The 15,849-nt window shown below is 33.0% G+C and overlaps 3 protein-coding genes across 3 annotated transcripts; 2 read left to right on the top strand and 1 right to left on the bottom strand.

The window, feature by feature from the left end:
* Positions 1–4,835: 4,835 nt before the first annotated feature.
* Positions 4,836–7,135, top strand: LOC111905036 (CAAX prenyl protease 2). Its single transcript, XM_023900724.3, has 8 exons — positions 4,836–5,157; positions 5,720–5,779; positions 5,915–6,127; positions 6,207–6,318; positions 6,404–6,475; positions 6,572–6,634; positions 6,723–6,800; positions 6,894–7,135. Exons 1-8 carry the CDS (start codon positions 4,939–4,941, stop codon positions 7,028–7,030), a joined length of 954 nt encoding a protein of 317 aa, XP_023756492.1. The 5' UTR covers positions 4,836–4,938; the 3' UTR covers positions 7,031–7,135.
* On the bottom strand, positions 7,077–14,458 carry LOC111905035 (protein NRT1/ PTR FAMILY 2.7). The gene is made up of 3 exons (XM_023900723.2): positions 14,321–14,458; positions 13,470–14,226; positions 7,077–8,139 (listed from the first exon to the last, which is right to left on the bottom strand). Exons 1-3 carry the CDS (start codon positions 14,433–14,435, stop codon positions 7,287–7,289), a joined length of 1,725 nt encoding a protein of 574 aa, XP_023756491.2. The 5' UTR covers positions 14,436–14,458; the 3' UTR covers positions 7,077–7,286.
* Positions 14,459–15,124: 666 nt separating this feature from the next.
* Positions 15,125–15,766, top strand: LOC111905049 (CAAX prenyl protease 2). Its single transcript, XM_052765831.1, has 4 exons — positions 15,125–15,254; positions 15,347–15,409; positions 15,498–15,575; positions 15,669–15,766. Exons 1-4 carry the CDS (start codon positions 15,212–15,214, stop codon positions 15,764–15,766), a joined length of 282 nt encoding a protein of 93 aa, XP_052621791.1. The 5' UTR covers positions 15,125–15,211.
* The last annotated feature ends 83 nt before the right edge of the window (positions 15,767–15,849 follow it).

The raw sequence follows: 15,849 nt of genomic DNA, 5'->3' as shown, positions 1-15,849 counted from the left end.
AATATGAACCATAAATAAGCTTTGTGCAAAAACTTTAATATAGTGGAGATAAATTTATTGATGTGTTGAGTTGCAATAATGTGACATGAAAAAATTTGATGAAAAATTTGTGATTACTTTATTAGAATTAATAGAATGTTAACACGATATTAAATAAACTAGTTTATAACCCGTGAGAACCACTTTATAAAATTAATTAAACTTTCATATTAAAACTTAAAATTATTAATAAGTTATTTTAAATAAATTATTAATTAAAAGATATATTTTTAGTTATATAAAATTATAATAATTGATGCAAAATAAATCTATAAAATTATATCACCTTATAATAGTACTAATTTATTATATTCTAATGTTATTTAATTTAATGTAAATAAAATAGGAAATTTAAAATTTCAAATTTGAAATGGAAAATCAATAGGTTGAAAACATTAATTAGGAGGTCTAATATGATGACACATGACAAAAAAAATCTACTTTTTTATTTGTATAACAAGATTACATGTTTTCTCATACTTGCTTATTGTCATTAATCATAATTTATGCAATATCCAACATTAAACACATGAATGGAAATTTTGTGTAATACACATTTTTACAAGAAAAGCCCAATTTGTTATTGTATTCCCTAGAAAATTTTGTATAAAACACATGTAATTATCATTAGTGCAGTAGAAAAACTCAATTTGTTATATCTTAATTCTTAAAAAAACCCATTATGTTATTTAATTTTTTGGGTTTGTTAAAACTAAATAATTTTATGTTTATGCTGAAATTTATATTTTATGATGGGTAATACTGTAACGCCCGCGTTTCTAGGTTAGGCATTTTTGTTGATGTAATAGTCTAGGTTAACCTTTGTAACCCGTTTTGAAATAATAAAAGTGTATTATTTGAGTATTATGTGTTTTGTGCTTAATTGCTTAATTATGTGGTTTGATTAATTAAGAATAAAAATAAGCGTCAAAATTTAAGTGTAAAATAAACTTAATATCTTTGAATAATGTTGTAGTAGTTGAAACGAGGTTTCCGAATGTATATAGAACGCCCAAATCTGACTTCGTACGAGGAAGTTATGATTTATCGAAGTTTCGGCTTAGCGGTGTGCAGCCCGAAATACTCGATTTGAGATCGAGCAGTTTTTAGCCGAAACAATCTAAATGAGAATCGAAGATCTCGTTGTTAGTAGCGAAACGATGAAAAGATAGGCGAGAACGGACGTCGGACGAAGAAGTTATGATTTTATAACGAAGTTTTCCTGTCCGAGCCTCCTAAAAATAATTAATAAAAATAAAAGTCAAAATGAGCCGACGGAGTCTAAACGAAAGTTGTAGAGCGTAGTTTCACCTTCGCGTGGATATAAAGAACGTCGAAAACGGAGTTCGTATGAAAGAGATATGAATTTTTGAAGTTTAATAAATATTTAATATTTATTTTTATTTATCCTCCGATATTATCCGAAGAAGGGTTAGGCGGTCTATCCGAAGTACGCGCCGCGTACTGCTGTACGCCCCGCGTACAGCGAATGGCACTCGAGTATTCCGAAGTCGTATACAATGACGTATGAGGGCCGATGACGTAAGCGCTGACGACCCCCGAGGCGTACGCCCCACGTAGCCTCGTACGCCCCGCGTACGTGCGAGGGTCCAGCACTATAAAAGGGGATCCGAAGGCAGCTCATTTCTCATTCAAAATTTCTTCCTTCTCTCTAGTCCTTTGCCTCGTTTTGCGTGCCGATTGTACCCCGAATCCCGAAGAGCGTTATTCCCGAGCCGAAGCCCTGCCCGCGAGGAGCCCGGTTTTTGTGAAGATCTTCCAGATCTACGGAGAGACGCTGCTTCTATAAGCCGTAGTGCTGTCAGATCATCTTCTGATCAAGTGAGTGTGTAGTTACCTTCTTCCAACACATTATTATAAAGTATTATATATAAAATACGTGCTATATGTATATAATTTGTTGTTATATGTGTGAATGTATATTCACTCTCTTCTATCTCATAGATCTGAGTTATTCTCTATGAAATATGTGTTATGTGTGTGTGTGCCTCATCTGTTATGTGGATTATGTGTTGATTAAAGCATGCTATACAGGTTTTCAAAACTATGTATAAAAATGTATATTTTATCTACTAATATGTTGGGTAGAACATGGGTAGATAGTTGGTGTGTAATAAACAGATGAGAGGCCTCGTTGTTGTTTGATTTAGTCATCTAGCGGAGTTTAGATGACGACCACTGGCTATTCTAGACAGTCTTGTGGAAACATTAGCAGTTTGCCACCTGTAGGTGTTAATGAACTTGAGTGTTCATTCGCTGTACTCCATCCCCCTCATGGTTGCCTTATTTGACTTATATTGCTGAGGTACCCCCGAAGCATGTGTTGTCACCCCGATGAAATATTCTTAGACTAGGTCCCTTGTGTTAGTTGTTTTAGGGACATAAAGTGAGAATAACGGGAATGGGTAATTGGGTTATTGTTGGTTGGTGAAAATTAAATATGATTATTTATTGTGGGTTGAAAACCCTATATGCTCACCAGGCTCCCAAGCCTGACCCACTCAGTTTTAATTGTATTACAGGAAGTGGCGCAAGGGCATGAGATGGATGAACCATCAGTTGTTTTGATTACAAGTCTGTATATGTATATATTTGTTGAATGACTTGTAATGTATTCGTTTATGCTTATTGGTCTGTATCGGAACATGACACCCCGAGTTTTGATTATATAATGAAAAATACATTTCTTTTATGAAATGCTTTGGTAAACATTGTTTTATCGTGTTTTGTTTTTGGGAACAAATTCCGCAACTCTTTCAAATCGAAAGGATTTACTCTGAAAATATTTTTAAAGCATAAATGAAAAATGGTCTTTTCTGGTCGAGATTTTGGGGATGTCACAAATACTAATTGGTAAACCTACATGAAACATTTATAATCTTTTGGGTTTAAACCCGTTATATAAGAAAATTCCACAAAAACACAATATATTATATGTAAAAGAGAAAAATCAAACTACTTGGGTTGTGTCGACTTGATAAGGCATGCGAAAGATATAGTGAATAACCTATTGAACAATGTTCAAATCCGGACACTAATCAACCTTTGTGTTCATGGAGGTTCGTCTGAATGACTCTATGACATGAGACAAAGCCTCATGTTTGTAGTAGGGGATTAGTCGGTGTGTTAAAGCTGGCCGAAAACCCTCGTTAGGAAAGTTCCCTTCCCAAAAAAAAAAAAGAGAAAAACCATTTCATTTCTTTCGTGTGTATTTTAGACCCTTACATTATTATCTTCTGGCTAGTTTTATTTTATTTTTAAGAAAAATATCAAAGTGACTTTAAAAATCCGACATGGCTTTAATAATGTAATCTAGAAACTCCTCCCACGCTAATTGGTCTAATACATGCTTCTTCGGTGTCTGTTTCAAGTTGATCCACCACTACATGTGTTGAAGGTCATCTCTAATCACATTTATCTAAGTGTGTAACACAATCAAATCCCTAATGAAGTCCTTTTAGGTGCAACTCTTCCTTACCACCTCCTCTTCATAGTTCTGAGGTTTAGTCGTTGGCCCGTTCACCTAGAGTTGTATGGAATATCGTATTTCCTATCACCAACATCATTCACATCTTGGATATGGTTTCCACCGGGCACCAACCAACTTCTTCATCTCCTCTTTATGTTTTTCGTCATGCCTTTTCAACATGTCTTGAAAAAGTAGTCATCATTTGCTTTTTTCCCTTCTTCAATGTTTCTTCGTTTCTTCTTACATTGATCAGAAGTTATTGGGAAGTTATTTAGAAGAGTCAGTTTCGAGTTTCGATTCAATTGAGTATCCTCATTGTCCCTCCAACAAGCTTTTCTACATATGGCGAACGGTTATTGAGAGTGTTCACCATTTTGAAGAAATCCACGTGTTAGCTCTTAAATATAGTAAAACATTGAACACTAAAAGAATGTAGGATCCTACATTGTATTCTAGGCACATAATAGGGCCATACCATCGTCTTTCTATTCGTCTTTATTCACTATGGTTTAAGACTAACACCTTGTTCTTGAATTCAACTTAACGAAGGAAAAAAAAGAGAAATTGATGGAAGTGAAAGGAAAGTAAAATCAATTGGTGTTTACAAGTTTCATTAAGAAAATAAACGAAAAAAAGGAAATGGAATAATTACTTGCCCTCTTAACTTTCTTTCAAATTTGGAAGGATTTTGAGAGAAAGAAACATTTTTTTTTAACTTTTCTTACATTTCTCCCTAACTCGGGAACTAAACACGAGCACTATATTAACATTTAAGCATATTCTCTGACACATATTTGAAACACTTGTCATATGAGTCGAACGTTTTGACCCTTTAAAAACATTATTTCAAACCAAAGCATAATTTGTGGAAAAATAGGTCTTCACGTCCTAAAACCAAGGGTTATGTAAAACTTTCAAAAATATATGAAGGTGCAACAACTTAAACATCATAACATAAATTGAAGTAAAACCACCACAATCAACGCAGCCTTATAAATATTTATGACTTCAGCTAGCGTGTTCATTCTATAGTTTTGACTTGAATTATACATGTTAAAATACGTATTTTAGGCTTGGTAAGCCAAACTGGTAATATCGAAATTCAACATCTTAGAGTCCAAGAACTTACACTTTCCTTAAGCCAAGAAAGTGGATCAAATACACGTATTTTAGACAGACTAGTGGTTATTTTTGTTATAAAAATCTTAATTACTCTAGGAAAGGTCGTTATTTTGATGATTTTCTCTTTTATTTAAAAAAAAAAAAGTTTTAACATTTTTTTCACCCAAATAAAAAAGAAGACGAATCATACCTAAGGATGTGGGCTAGTCTTCTGTAGGTCAACAGTTCGACGAAGAAATTGAACCCCCAATCTGGAGAAACACATTCAGTCTTCAATTCCATCAGAAATGGAGGTAGACGGCGGCGCCGGCGATGGCGTTTCAGTATCAGTAGCAGTCGTGGCGTGTACCGCTATGACTATTTTCTACGTTGCCATTCTTTACTCTCCCACATTGATCCTCCGTCTCCCACCTCCCACATCCTTCAAGAGCTACATGACTCGACGGTTCATTTGCGCTGGTATTTCTACCTTCGTCTCGCTTCTTGTCTGCGCTTTTATCCTTCCTGTAAGTTGAAACTTCCATTATCCCCTTTCTAGTGCAAATTTCGATAGTTGCAATGGTCATTGACAAAATCAGCGATGAGTATTAGAGCAATGGACTTTTCGAACTAGTAATTGCTTTCTGTCGTGACAATTACAAAATTTAAGAAAAAAAAAATTCAATTACAAGCTATATTGCGATTTTGTGCTTTTTGGCTTTGCATACTGCTAGGTTGTAAAAGACAAATCGGATCTCTTACAAAATCGATCATCCGTTGGTATTATTTGTTTTAGGAGATAATTTTGCACAAAACTAGGTTTTAAGTTCAAATGCTATTGACGAATAAACCATATTCAGCTTAAAATTTGCCAAATTAAATAGATGATTCATAATTAAACATCGGAAGTTTCATTCAGCTCAAAAGCTACCAATTTTTAGATGTTACAGTCCCATTTTAGGCCCTACTTCATTCTTTTAGTAGAGTTTATTTTTCTCCAACCAGTTTTAGGGTTTAAACAACTGTTCATAGAGAAGTGATTCCTTTTCAACTTACTGATGTTACCAAATTCCTCCCTAATTGTTCCAGATAAAGAGCTGGGAAACACCGTACTTGTTTAGTGCTTATGGTATCCATCCACACCACACTGTAAGTAGTCCTTATGTTTGTACACAGGTGCATCAAACATGAATAAAGTCATAAACACTTGTTTTTATCAATTTATGTATCTTTCATGATTTGCAGATTGTAAATTGCTGAAATGGACTTTTATGTATGAAACAGTGGGAAGCTGTACTCCTTCCTCTTTTCCTCACATCTCTCATGTACACCGGATCATTTCTCCTCAAGTTCTTCTCACTCTGGACCTCGTTGACCGAGCAAAGTGGTCAACAAATAGATCTATCACTTCATGGCATAAAGACTGTTCTTCAAAACTTCATCAACTGGATCCATTCACATTTATGCAATATTTCATCATGGAGACTCTATATTGTGGTGAGTTTCTTATGTCTCTTGTTTTCAAAGTTCTATCTAAACATTTAGTTTATAAAGTGAGAATTTATCAAATTTACAGGCTCCACTTACAGAAGAGTTGGTTTTTAGAGCTTGTATGATACCTTTGCTTCTATGTGGAGGATTTAAACCTTATACAGTAATTCTTCTCTCTCCAGTTTTCTTTAGCCTAGGTGAGTCCAACAGTTTTTTATTTTCACCATCTTTTATTCCACATATTCATGTCAAACAGCTTTTCTTACACCATATATTTTGCAGCTCACTTAAATCATTTACTGGAGTTCTACATGCATCAAGATTCCAGTTTTCTGAAAGCTTGCATGGTTGTAGGTATTTGCTACTTTTTCACTTGCCCTTTAACATTTTCTTTATACTGAAGGATTTTTTTTTATTATATTCACCAAATATTTCTTTCCTATTTTTTAGGTTTTCAGCTTGGGTACACTGTGATCTTTGGGTCATATGCATCATTTCTTTTTGTCCGAACTGGTGAGTGATGATTAAAAATTAATGATGTTAAATGTTTTATTAATTGCTAGTGATTTATCTAAATAATAATATTTGTTGTTAATTGCAGGACATATAGCAGCACCACTTGTGTCGCACATGTTTTGTAATTTCATGGGCCTTCCTGCATTCTTTTCTCCAAGGACAAGTAACAAAACACATTTTCATCATTTCAATTAACTATTTATATTATTATGGATCAATTACATAGTCATAATTTTTCAAATCTGAAAAATTTCAGGAATGGTGAGTGTGGGATTTGTGGCAGGGGTAGTTGGATTTGTGTATCTTTTATTTCCACTCACTTCCCCTGAGTTGTACAATGATAGAATTGACAATTGTAAATGCTGGCATAGATACTGTGAATGGAGGAGCTAGAGAGTATGCAGTTGCTTATTAATACCAAAAATGTAAACTCAACAACTGTGAAAATTCGCTTATTTTAGTTTATTATATCTGATCTTACAATTGTTTTAAGGAGCATTTATATCCTATAATACAAGTTCCTCTATTCCATTTAGCTTCTATATAGTAGTAGGCATAATTTACTTGATGATCATTGATCCACCTGTGTCCTCCATCATTTAATTGATTCTTGATTCAATTACTCATAGAATGTATGCATATACATCACTTAGCAAGGAGCATTAGAACTATCATCAAGTTCCATCTTTTCAACATTTTGGTACTTGTACTTCCACGAACATACCAAGTAATACCCAAAGTTAATCAACCCAATACCAGTTAACACCCAATACAAGTTATCCATCCTCCCATCATTAATCCCATCAGGCAACCATCCTGTGGTCTTCCTCACAAGATCAACCACTGCAGTCCCCAAATAAAAGGCTACTCCAATATACATGGCCACCATTGCAGTAGCTGTGCTCTTCATCGACTTGGGAAACTCTTGGTAATAAAACGACACATGACCTGGTAAATGAAACGCTTCACCAACACCAATAACCACAAGCTGTGGAACCATCCAAAACACTGACATTGGCACGACTGAATTCCCTTTTAGGTCATGTGATCGAGCTATAGCAAGCCGTTTTGACTCAACCAGTGCTGAAATGGCCATGCCTAACGCGTTCAGAACATGGCCCACCCCTATGCGTTGTAGGGGTGTGAGGGAGGTGTTTGTAAGTTTTTGGTATGTGGGAAGAAGGAAACGGTCGATGAGGGCGATAAAGATGGATGATGAAAGCATAACGAAGACAATCATGGTTCCTGCTGAGATTTGGAAGGTGGTGTGTGTTGGTCCGAGGTGACGATCCATGGCTAAAGCTTGGAGGACCATTAGGCTCATTTGGATGGCTAAAGGGGTGGACATAATGACACCGGTTGACCAAAGTGGGGAGATTCTGATTAGGGTTTTGAGGTCTTCGACTTGTTGTATTGTGCAGAGGTTCCATGGTTTTTTGATGGAGTATTTGTCTGAAGTGGTGTCCAATTGAGTTGTTATTAGAGCTGCATGGTTTAGGAACCTGTATCATTTTTAATCATTAGTTATAGTGGCTTGAGCTATATATTCGCTACAATATCATTATTTCGAAGCTTAATATATAATCATTGGTGGCTTGAGCTATATATTTAATAAGATAATGTTTATTTTTCCATAGGTGAAATATTTGCACTTTGTAAACCACATATGCAAAGATAAAAAGGCAGACTAAAAAACAAAGATTATATATATATTCTATCCTACCTTTCCTCTCATTTTGGGAGGATTTGTAGAGAAAGTAATATGAGGCTATCATTTACCTATTTTACCTTTCAGTCTAATATAAAAAAATCATTAGTCTACATAATCTTGATTTTCTTCAACTTCATTTTTCTCCACCATCGGATGACTATGATTTCGATTCCATATACAACAAACTTTCTTCGCAACGTCAAAGTGGTGCCAATGATTTCGATGTGTTTAGAACCACGAGGGAGGAATATCACGTGCAAATGGGTCACGTATTGATTACGAAAAAGTATGGGAGATAGTGAGGAAAGATCCAAAATGGATAAAAACACCAACATCATTGGAACAACAATCAAATAGGTCTCGTGGTTCGGGTTCGGTTGACGTTTCCGACGGACACACGAACATCAACCTCAATGCGGACACCGATGAGATCCCGAACGAGTTTGACGACATCGAGGAAATCTCTCCGCCACGACGACCGATGGGGCGCGACAAAGCGAAGCGCGCTCAACGACATGCGGAGGAGAATGGAAGTCGGTTTTGAGAGCACGAGGAAATGAAAAAAAAATTCGACGCCCACACGGAAATTGCAAATAAAATATATGAATTGCAACGGGAGCATTTGGATTTCCTTCGTCAAGAAGTTGAACAAGATCGCATATCGAAAGATTTAGCAACTCTTACGACAACCGAAGAAAATTTGCCACTTAGATGAGCTGAAATGATACGGAGAATGAAGGCAAAGATCGAGAGCAAATAATTGGACGAAGAATAGTTTGTCGGTGTTTTTTTTTTTAATTATTAGGACTATTGTGTGTTTTTTGTTCAATTTTTTTTTTGTTTTGTAATGTTTTTTTAAGTTTGTATGGTATTTTTAATTTACTATTTAATGGAATTATGTTTTATTAATTTATATGTTTTTAATAGATATATGAAAAAAATAAAAAAATAAAACAAATTAGAATAATAGAAATTAAAAACATCCAAAAAAAAGAAATAGAAGATAGTATGTGTTATCTCATGTTATTTGGTGTTGTCCATTTCTACATTTGGTGTTATAACACCAAATTTTGACTAGGATGATGATGTGGACACTTTGGATGTGATAACATGTAATAACATGTTGACCACACCTAGTAGTCTTAATCCAGGAATGTAACACCTGTCGACACCTCCTGCTTCATTGTATGCATCTCCAATTACCTCCACTTCTACTGAAACTAAACCATTTACATTAGGTGTTGAAGGTCTCGCTTCGGATGCACCACCATCAACAACCAGAGAATTGATGGTTTGGAGAAAATATTTATTTGGTTGTGCTTTGACTACTCCAAAAATTTGTTCAAGAAAACTCATCATACACGCCCACACCATCAACTTAAACGCATGAGAGATTTTTGTTTATTTGTTGTGTTAATGGAAAATACATCATGGGTTTCATTCCTATAGTTCCTCATCTTGGTTAAAGGAAGATATTTCCATCTATATCCATTTTTCGATCTGGGTTTTATTCCCCTAGTTGAATTTCCAAGAGGGTATCTTGCGATAGTATTGCTAAAGGTGTTGATAACCTTTCCCCTAATAGGGTATCTTGCGATAGTATTGCTAAAGGTGTTGATAACCTTTCCCCTTCTGAATCTCAGTTCCATAGGTACTCATTTTCATCTGATTCAATTAGTTTTAGGATATTCTATATCTATCAAATATCAATGCCTCTTAATCTCTTATACTTGTATTTGTAAGTTTTGTGGATTTTTGTTTATTTGTTGTGTGTCTTTGTGTGTTGTGTATTCTACGGGTTTTTCTTTTCCGTAGATTTTGAATGTTGAATCACTAAAGATATATGCTATTATGTTGGTTGATAAGGGGATTATATGTATATGGTGTGTAAAATACGTAAGTATGTTTCTTTAACGTTTTATACACTAATCAGGATTGCTGAAAGAATAGTCTTTTTTTTCCACAAAAGAATAGCATAAGTTTGTGGTGCTTGCTTTTGCATCATGATTAGTGTATAAAAGGGTGATCTGAATGCATTAAAGGGTGACCTTAGCCGGTAAAAAAAGCATAACAAAATTTGGTATATATATATATATATATATATATATATATATATATATATAGATTTTATTTGAACTTCAAGTATGTGTATCCATAATGTGTAACCCCAATACAAACAAAACAAAAACACAGGAGAATATATATATATATATATATATATATATATATATATATATATATATATATATATATATATATATATATATATATATATATATATATGGATTTTACATCAACAATGTGTTGTTTTTCAGAATCATTTATTGAAACGAGTAATCAAGAGTTAAAAAAAAAGGATAGACCATTGCTAAATAAGAAAAATCAATCTTAAAAATTGAAAAAAAAAACCCATTAAAGAGAAGTCATATAGCAATACATCCTTGAAATGTTAAATAGCTAAGCTTGACATAAGTTATTAAAAATGGTCCTTAGATGGTAGTAAACAAGTCAAAAAACTCATACAAGGGCTCATGAATTGGATAAGCAAATTTTCAAAAGATCATTTGATTTTCACTATTTAAACGCCATTTAAAATGAGATTTATTTCTTATATGTAGGTTCAAAATGTGTATGCACAATTTAGGGAGGAATAACATGTTGTAGTGCTCTCTGAGATCTGACTCGAAGGTTTTTTATGGGTATAGAAATTGAATTTGACTTTGATTTTGGAAAAAGATTGAGAAACATCGGGTGCATTTTTCAAATGGATATCCGATAGTGATGGGTGAATGCCACTCTGCTAATATGACAACCCCACAAATGTAAGTGTTTATGTTCTCTCGCTTTGGATGTAAAATCAAAGATTGAGGGCATTTTGTTTTTTTAATGGAAAAGAAAGAGAGGAATCGAAATACACAAATGCGATATTATAACATGGTATTTAAGTACAACAAACTAATTAGAAAATAATTAAAATCTTTGTTTCTTATTAGGACAAATTACTTTTAAAAGCAGTAAATTGGAATTATGTGTTTATGTGACAATTTGCATTTCCCTTTCTAATATGTATTGAACATAGCAATCAATCAGGATCAAAGTTTGGAACATGATTTTAAAGATTTTTTAGATGATTATGGTGAAGGTGAAATTCAAATTACTGAGTTGCTTGATAAAGTGACAAGAAACATTATAAAAGATGACATGAGCATGCTTCCTGAGTTTATACCCATGTGAACGTGACATCAACATTCAACACCACATATGCACCTTGACCGCCCAAAAAAACCTCAAATTTTGACTGAAAGTAAGTTGCCATTTCAAAACCTTAACCCTTTTCTATTTGATTATGAATGTCGATGATATGCAAACAGACTATGGAACACAAACTACCTCTAAATTGGTTGTTAAAGCAAGTGGTGAAGCATTCTTTTATGAAAGGCATGGAAAGAGCACACAAATGTTAGTTTAGGCCTGGACTCACCCTTTTAACACCAATCAAAACAACAATTTCTGTATATATTACCTTCGAAAGAGACTGATTACACACACAAAAAAGACTACAGACTCAGCTATATAAACATGAAAGAATACGTAATAACCCTAACAAGTGTAGGTGCATGTGCTCCTATTAAAGTGGCTACTAAGCCACGTTATTTTCCTCTAGACTCGGTCCTCCAAAGACCAACTAAACCTAACTTATTCTAGTATTTAGTGGCCCACTAACCTATAACCAAAATCCCGACTTGATCCATCAAGATTACCCAACAACGGAAACGTACATGATTGAGAAAATGAAGTGAGGGTGCATGCACGAAGAAATACAAGTATGTTGCTATTATGGGTAAACATATGTAAGTATGTTGTTGTTATAAGTAAAAACAAAGTACATTGCTTATATTGGTAAAAAAGGAGGTAACATGTGTTGCTATTTCCTGCAACTTGTCTTGTTTTTTATTTAATATTATTTGGTATATTTATTTTTTGTAAGAAATATTGGATTTTGAGGAGATTGTATTATGTACTTCATCAAATTTATACTTAGGTTGGTATATGGTTATCTATAAGAAAGATGTATGTTATTTCGGCCCATCATGAAGCATGGGATACCCTAGCTATTGTTATTTCAACTATTATTCAATATATGGATAATTTTATTTTATTATTAAACTATTTGATATTCTCTTACCACTTATTAATTTTTTATTTATTACATATAATTATCTCATCTTAATAATACTTTTATTTTATTCTTTTTAATTATATTTTATATTTATACTTTTTAACTAATTAACTAATATATTGATATACAAAATAAAATCAACAATTATATGAAACAAAGGATTTAAATTGATTAAAATGGTATAAATGATAAATATTAAAATACTATAACAACTATTATATTATTTTTATGGTTTTTTCTTTTTTGTTATAAACTAATGTTTGAAAAAATATCTCAAGTGCATGAAAATGATGTTTAACTATTAGAATAAAAAGAAACTTTAAAAAAAGCTTAAAAAAAAGTTAAAAATAAAATTTTATTGATATTACAAATCAAATAGAGCTTTAGATAATTATTTATTTATTGTTTACTCAATAAAAGTTACAACATTAAGTTGGCTTATTCAAAAATGTTCATATCACCAAATTATTACCATCCATTATGACGAAAAAGAAAAATACTTTTAAAGTATAAGTAAAGAATATGTGTATCTAATTAATTCTAGTATTTGAATATTTAAAAAGCTAAAATATACAATTTAAGTGCTCAATTGCGTGTATTTAAAGCTTTACGAAACAATATATGACAGTAAATTTTTATCATCTTTTTACTGATATAACGTAACAATGTATAAATATCATACCAATTTATTATGAGACTTTTTTTTTTATTTTAGTTATATCAACTTTTCTGATTAACAAAAATTATTATTAAGAGAATCACAAATCTTAATATGTCTTCATCTCTCTCTCTCTCTCTCTCTCTCTCTCTCTCTCTCTCTCTATATATATATATATATATATATATATATATATATATATATATATATATATATATATATATATATATATATATATATATTCCACCCTAAAATAAATATATAAAAACTTGTAGATACTTACTTGAAGCTATTTGTTGGAGTTGTTCTAACCAATTTTGTTCCTTCATATGACTCTTGACAATAATCCTCACTCTTCGTTGACAACAAAACTTTTCTTTTCCGGAAAGCCGCTACCACAACACAAGCCAATCGAGTAAACGGACTCTCTTGTGGTTTCAGTAGCCGATATCTACTCTTTCCTACCGCAAAAATCACTAAACCAATCAAATTAGCAGCAACACATAAACCGTAACCCAATCCCCAACTCATATTGTCTTCAACATAAATAATCCCCACAACACTAACAAGTAACCCGACATACAAGGTAAAAAAGTGCCAATTAAAGAAAACCCCTTGATCCTCAGGGTTGTCGAATTGATCTGCTCCCATTGTTGCTAACGTGAACCGTGTACCTGCGAGCCCCATGCTCGAAAGAGCCATGCTCATGTACAAGATTGCGAGTTGACTTTTTGATGGGCCCACACAAAGGTCCGACCCATTTTCGCATGGTGCGGGCTTTAACGAGTCGAGTGTTGCGGTTAGGGTTAGGAGGAGTATGCCCGCCAAAGATATAAAAGATGAAACCAAAATTATTGTAAACGATCCAAAACACGAGTCAGCGAGTATGGCTCCTAGGATTGGAAGCAAGGTGGTGCAACCGTTGACTATGTTTGCTATTTGAGCAGCATCGATGCTTTTGATATTAAATTCATTGATTAGGTATACGATAATATTATTTGTCCATCCTCCTGCGGCTAGTGTCAAACCAGCCATCGTTGCTATATTTAGATAGAAAAATGGTTTTGTGTTATGATTTGAAAGAGATTTGGATTCTAAAACTAAAAGTTAAACAAAAGAAGAACATATACATACCTATGAGAAAAGGGAAGGTGATCCAACCTCCTTTGGTGGGTGTACCAGATGGTTTTGTATCCATGGCTGCGAAATTTGTATGTAACTGAATGTGTAAATTTATTTTCGGGTACATATATATAGAAAAAGGGACAATGGACCCCATAAACGTAGGGTCATACCATATGTATATAATGTCAAGTCATCGTACCTATGGACATCAAAAGTAACTTATTAAAGGGGTGTATGTTATCCAAATTTAGACTATTCTAACTTGAATTAATTTTAGAAAAAAAATTGTTTTCAATTTTTTGATGGTAAGGTCCCACAAAGTTTTAACTTTGATAATTTTGTCCAGTTGACATAGATTAATTTTGATTGTGGTTTTGATTCTTTAAAAAAAAAAACGTGTGGTTTTGATCCCTATATTTGTTTATACCGGAGAAATGGTTCATGTGGTTTGTATTTTTCTAGCTAAGGTCCAAAATAATTTCAACTTGTAAAAATGATTCTTTTTGGCAGTTTAATTGTGGTTTTGGTCTTTTAATTTTAACATTCGTTATATTTGTTGTGTTAAGTTTGATGAATGACCATTTTGCTCTCCATTTTTATACTTTTAGAGTAAATTACACGAATCTTCCCTACTGCAAGTGTCAAATTACATGTTTAATCCTTATTTTTAAAAATTATATCGGACCCTTCCATTGTCTGGTTTAACTTATACGTTTCATCTCTGCCTAACCTGTAATGAAAATTACGTCCTTCTCCATTTCTTTTTTGATTTCTTTTTAGTTTTTTTTTTATTATTATTTCATTTGATTTTTTTTTTTTGGTTTAAAAGTTCTTTTCTTACACCATACAGTTTTTAAAACTTTATTTGCAGCTCACTTAAATCATTTACTGGAGTTCTACATGCATCAAGATTCCAGTTTTCTGAAAGCTTGCATGGTTGTAGGTATTTGCTACTTTTTCACATGCTCTTTAACATTTTCTTTGAAGGATTTTTTTTTAATTATATGCACCAAATATCTCTTTCCTATTTTTTAGGTTTTCAGCTTGGGTACACTGTGATCTTTGGGTTATATGCATCATTTCTTTTTGTCCGAACTGGTGAGTGATGATTAAAAATTAATGATGTTAAATGTTTTATTAATTGCTAGTGATTTATCTAAATAATAATATTTGTTGTTAATTGCAGGACATATAGCAGCACCACTTGTGTCGCACGTGTTTTGTAATTTCATGGGCCTTCCTGCATTCTTTTCTCCAAGGACAAGTAACAAAACATATTATCGTTTCAAATATCTTTTTTTTTTATATATTATTATGGATCAATTAATCATAAATTTTCAAATCTGAAAAATTTCAGGAATGGTGAGTGTGGGATTTGTTGCAGGGGTAGTTGGATTTGTATATCTTTTGTTTCCACTCACTTCCCCTGAGTTGTACAATCATAAAATTGTTTGATTTTGACATGGTTATATGATCACTCAGGTGGCTAAGAGTATTGTACTTTTTAAGCTGATTAAGGATATGAAAGTTGTCTCAAA

Source organism: Lactuca sativa, chromosome 1 (genome assembly GCF_002870075.4).
Source record: "Lactuca sativa cultivar Salinas chromosome 1, Lsat_Salinas_v11, whole genome shotgun sequence".
NCBI lineage: Eukaryota > Viridiplantae > Streptophyta > Magnoliopsida > Asterales > Asteraceae > Lactuca > Lactuca sativa.
The sequence above is the reverse complement of the archived record's forward strand: the minus strand, read 5'-3'. Positions and strand labels throughout refer to the sequence as shown.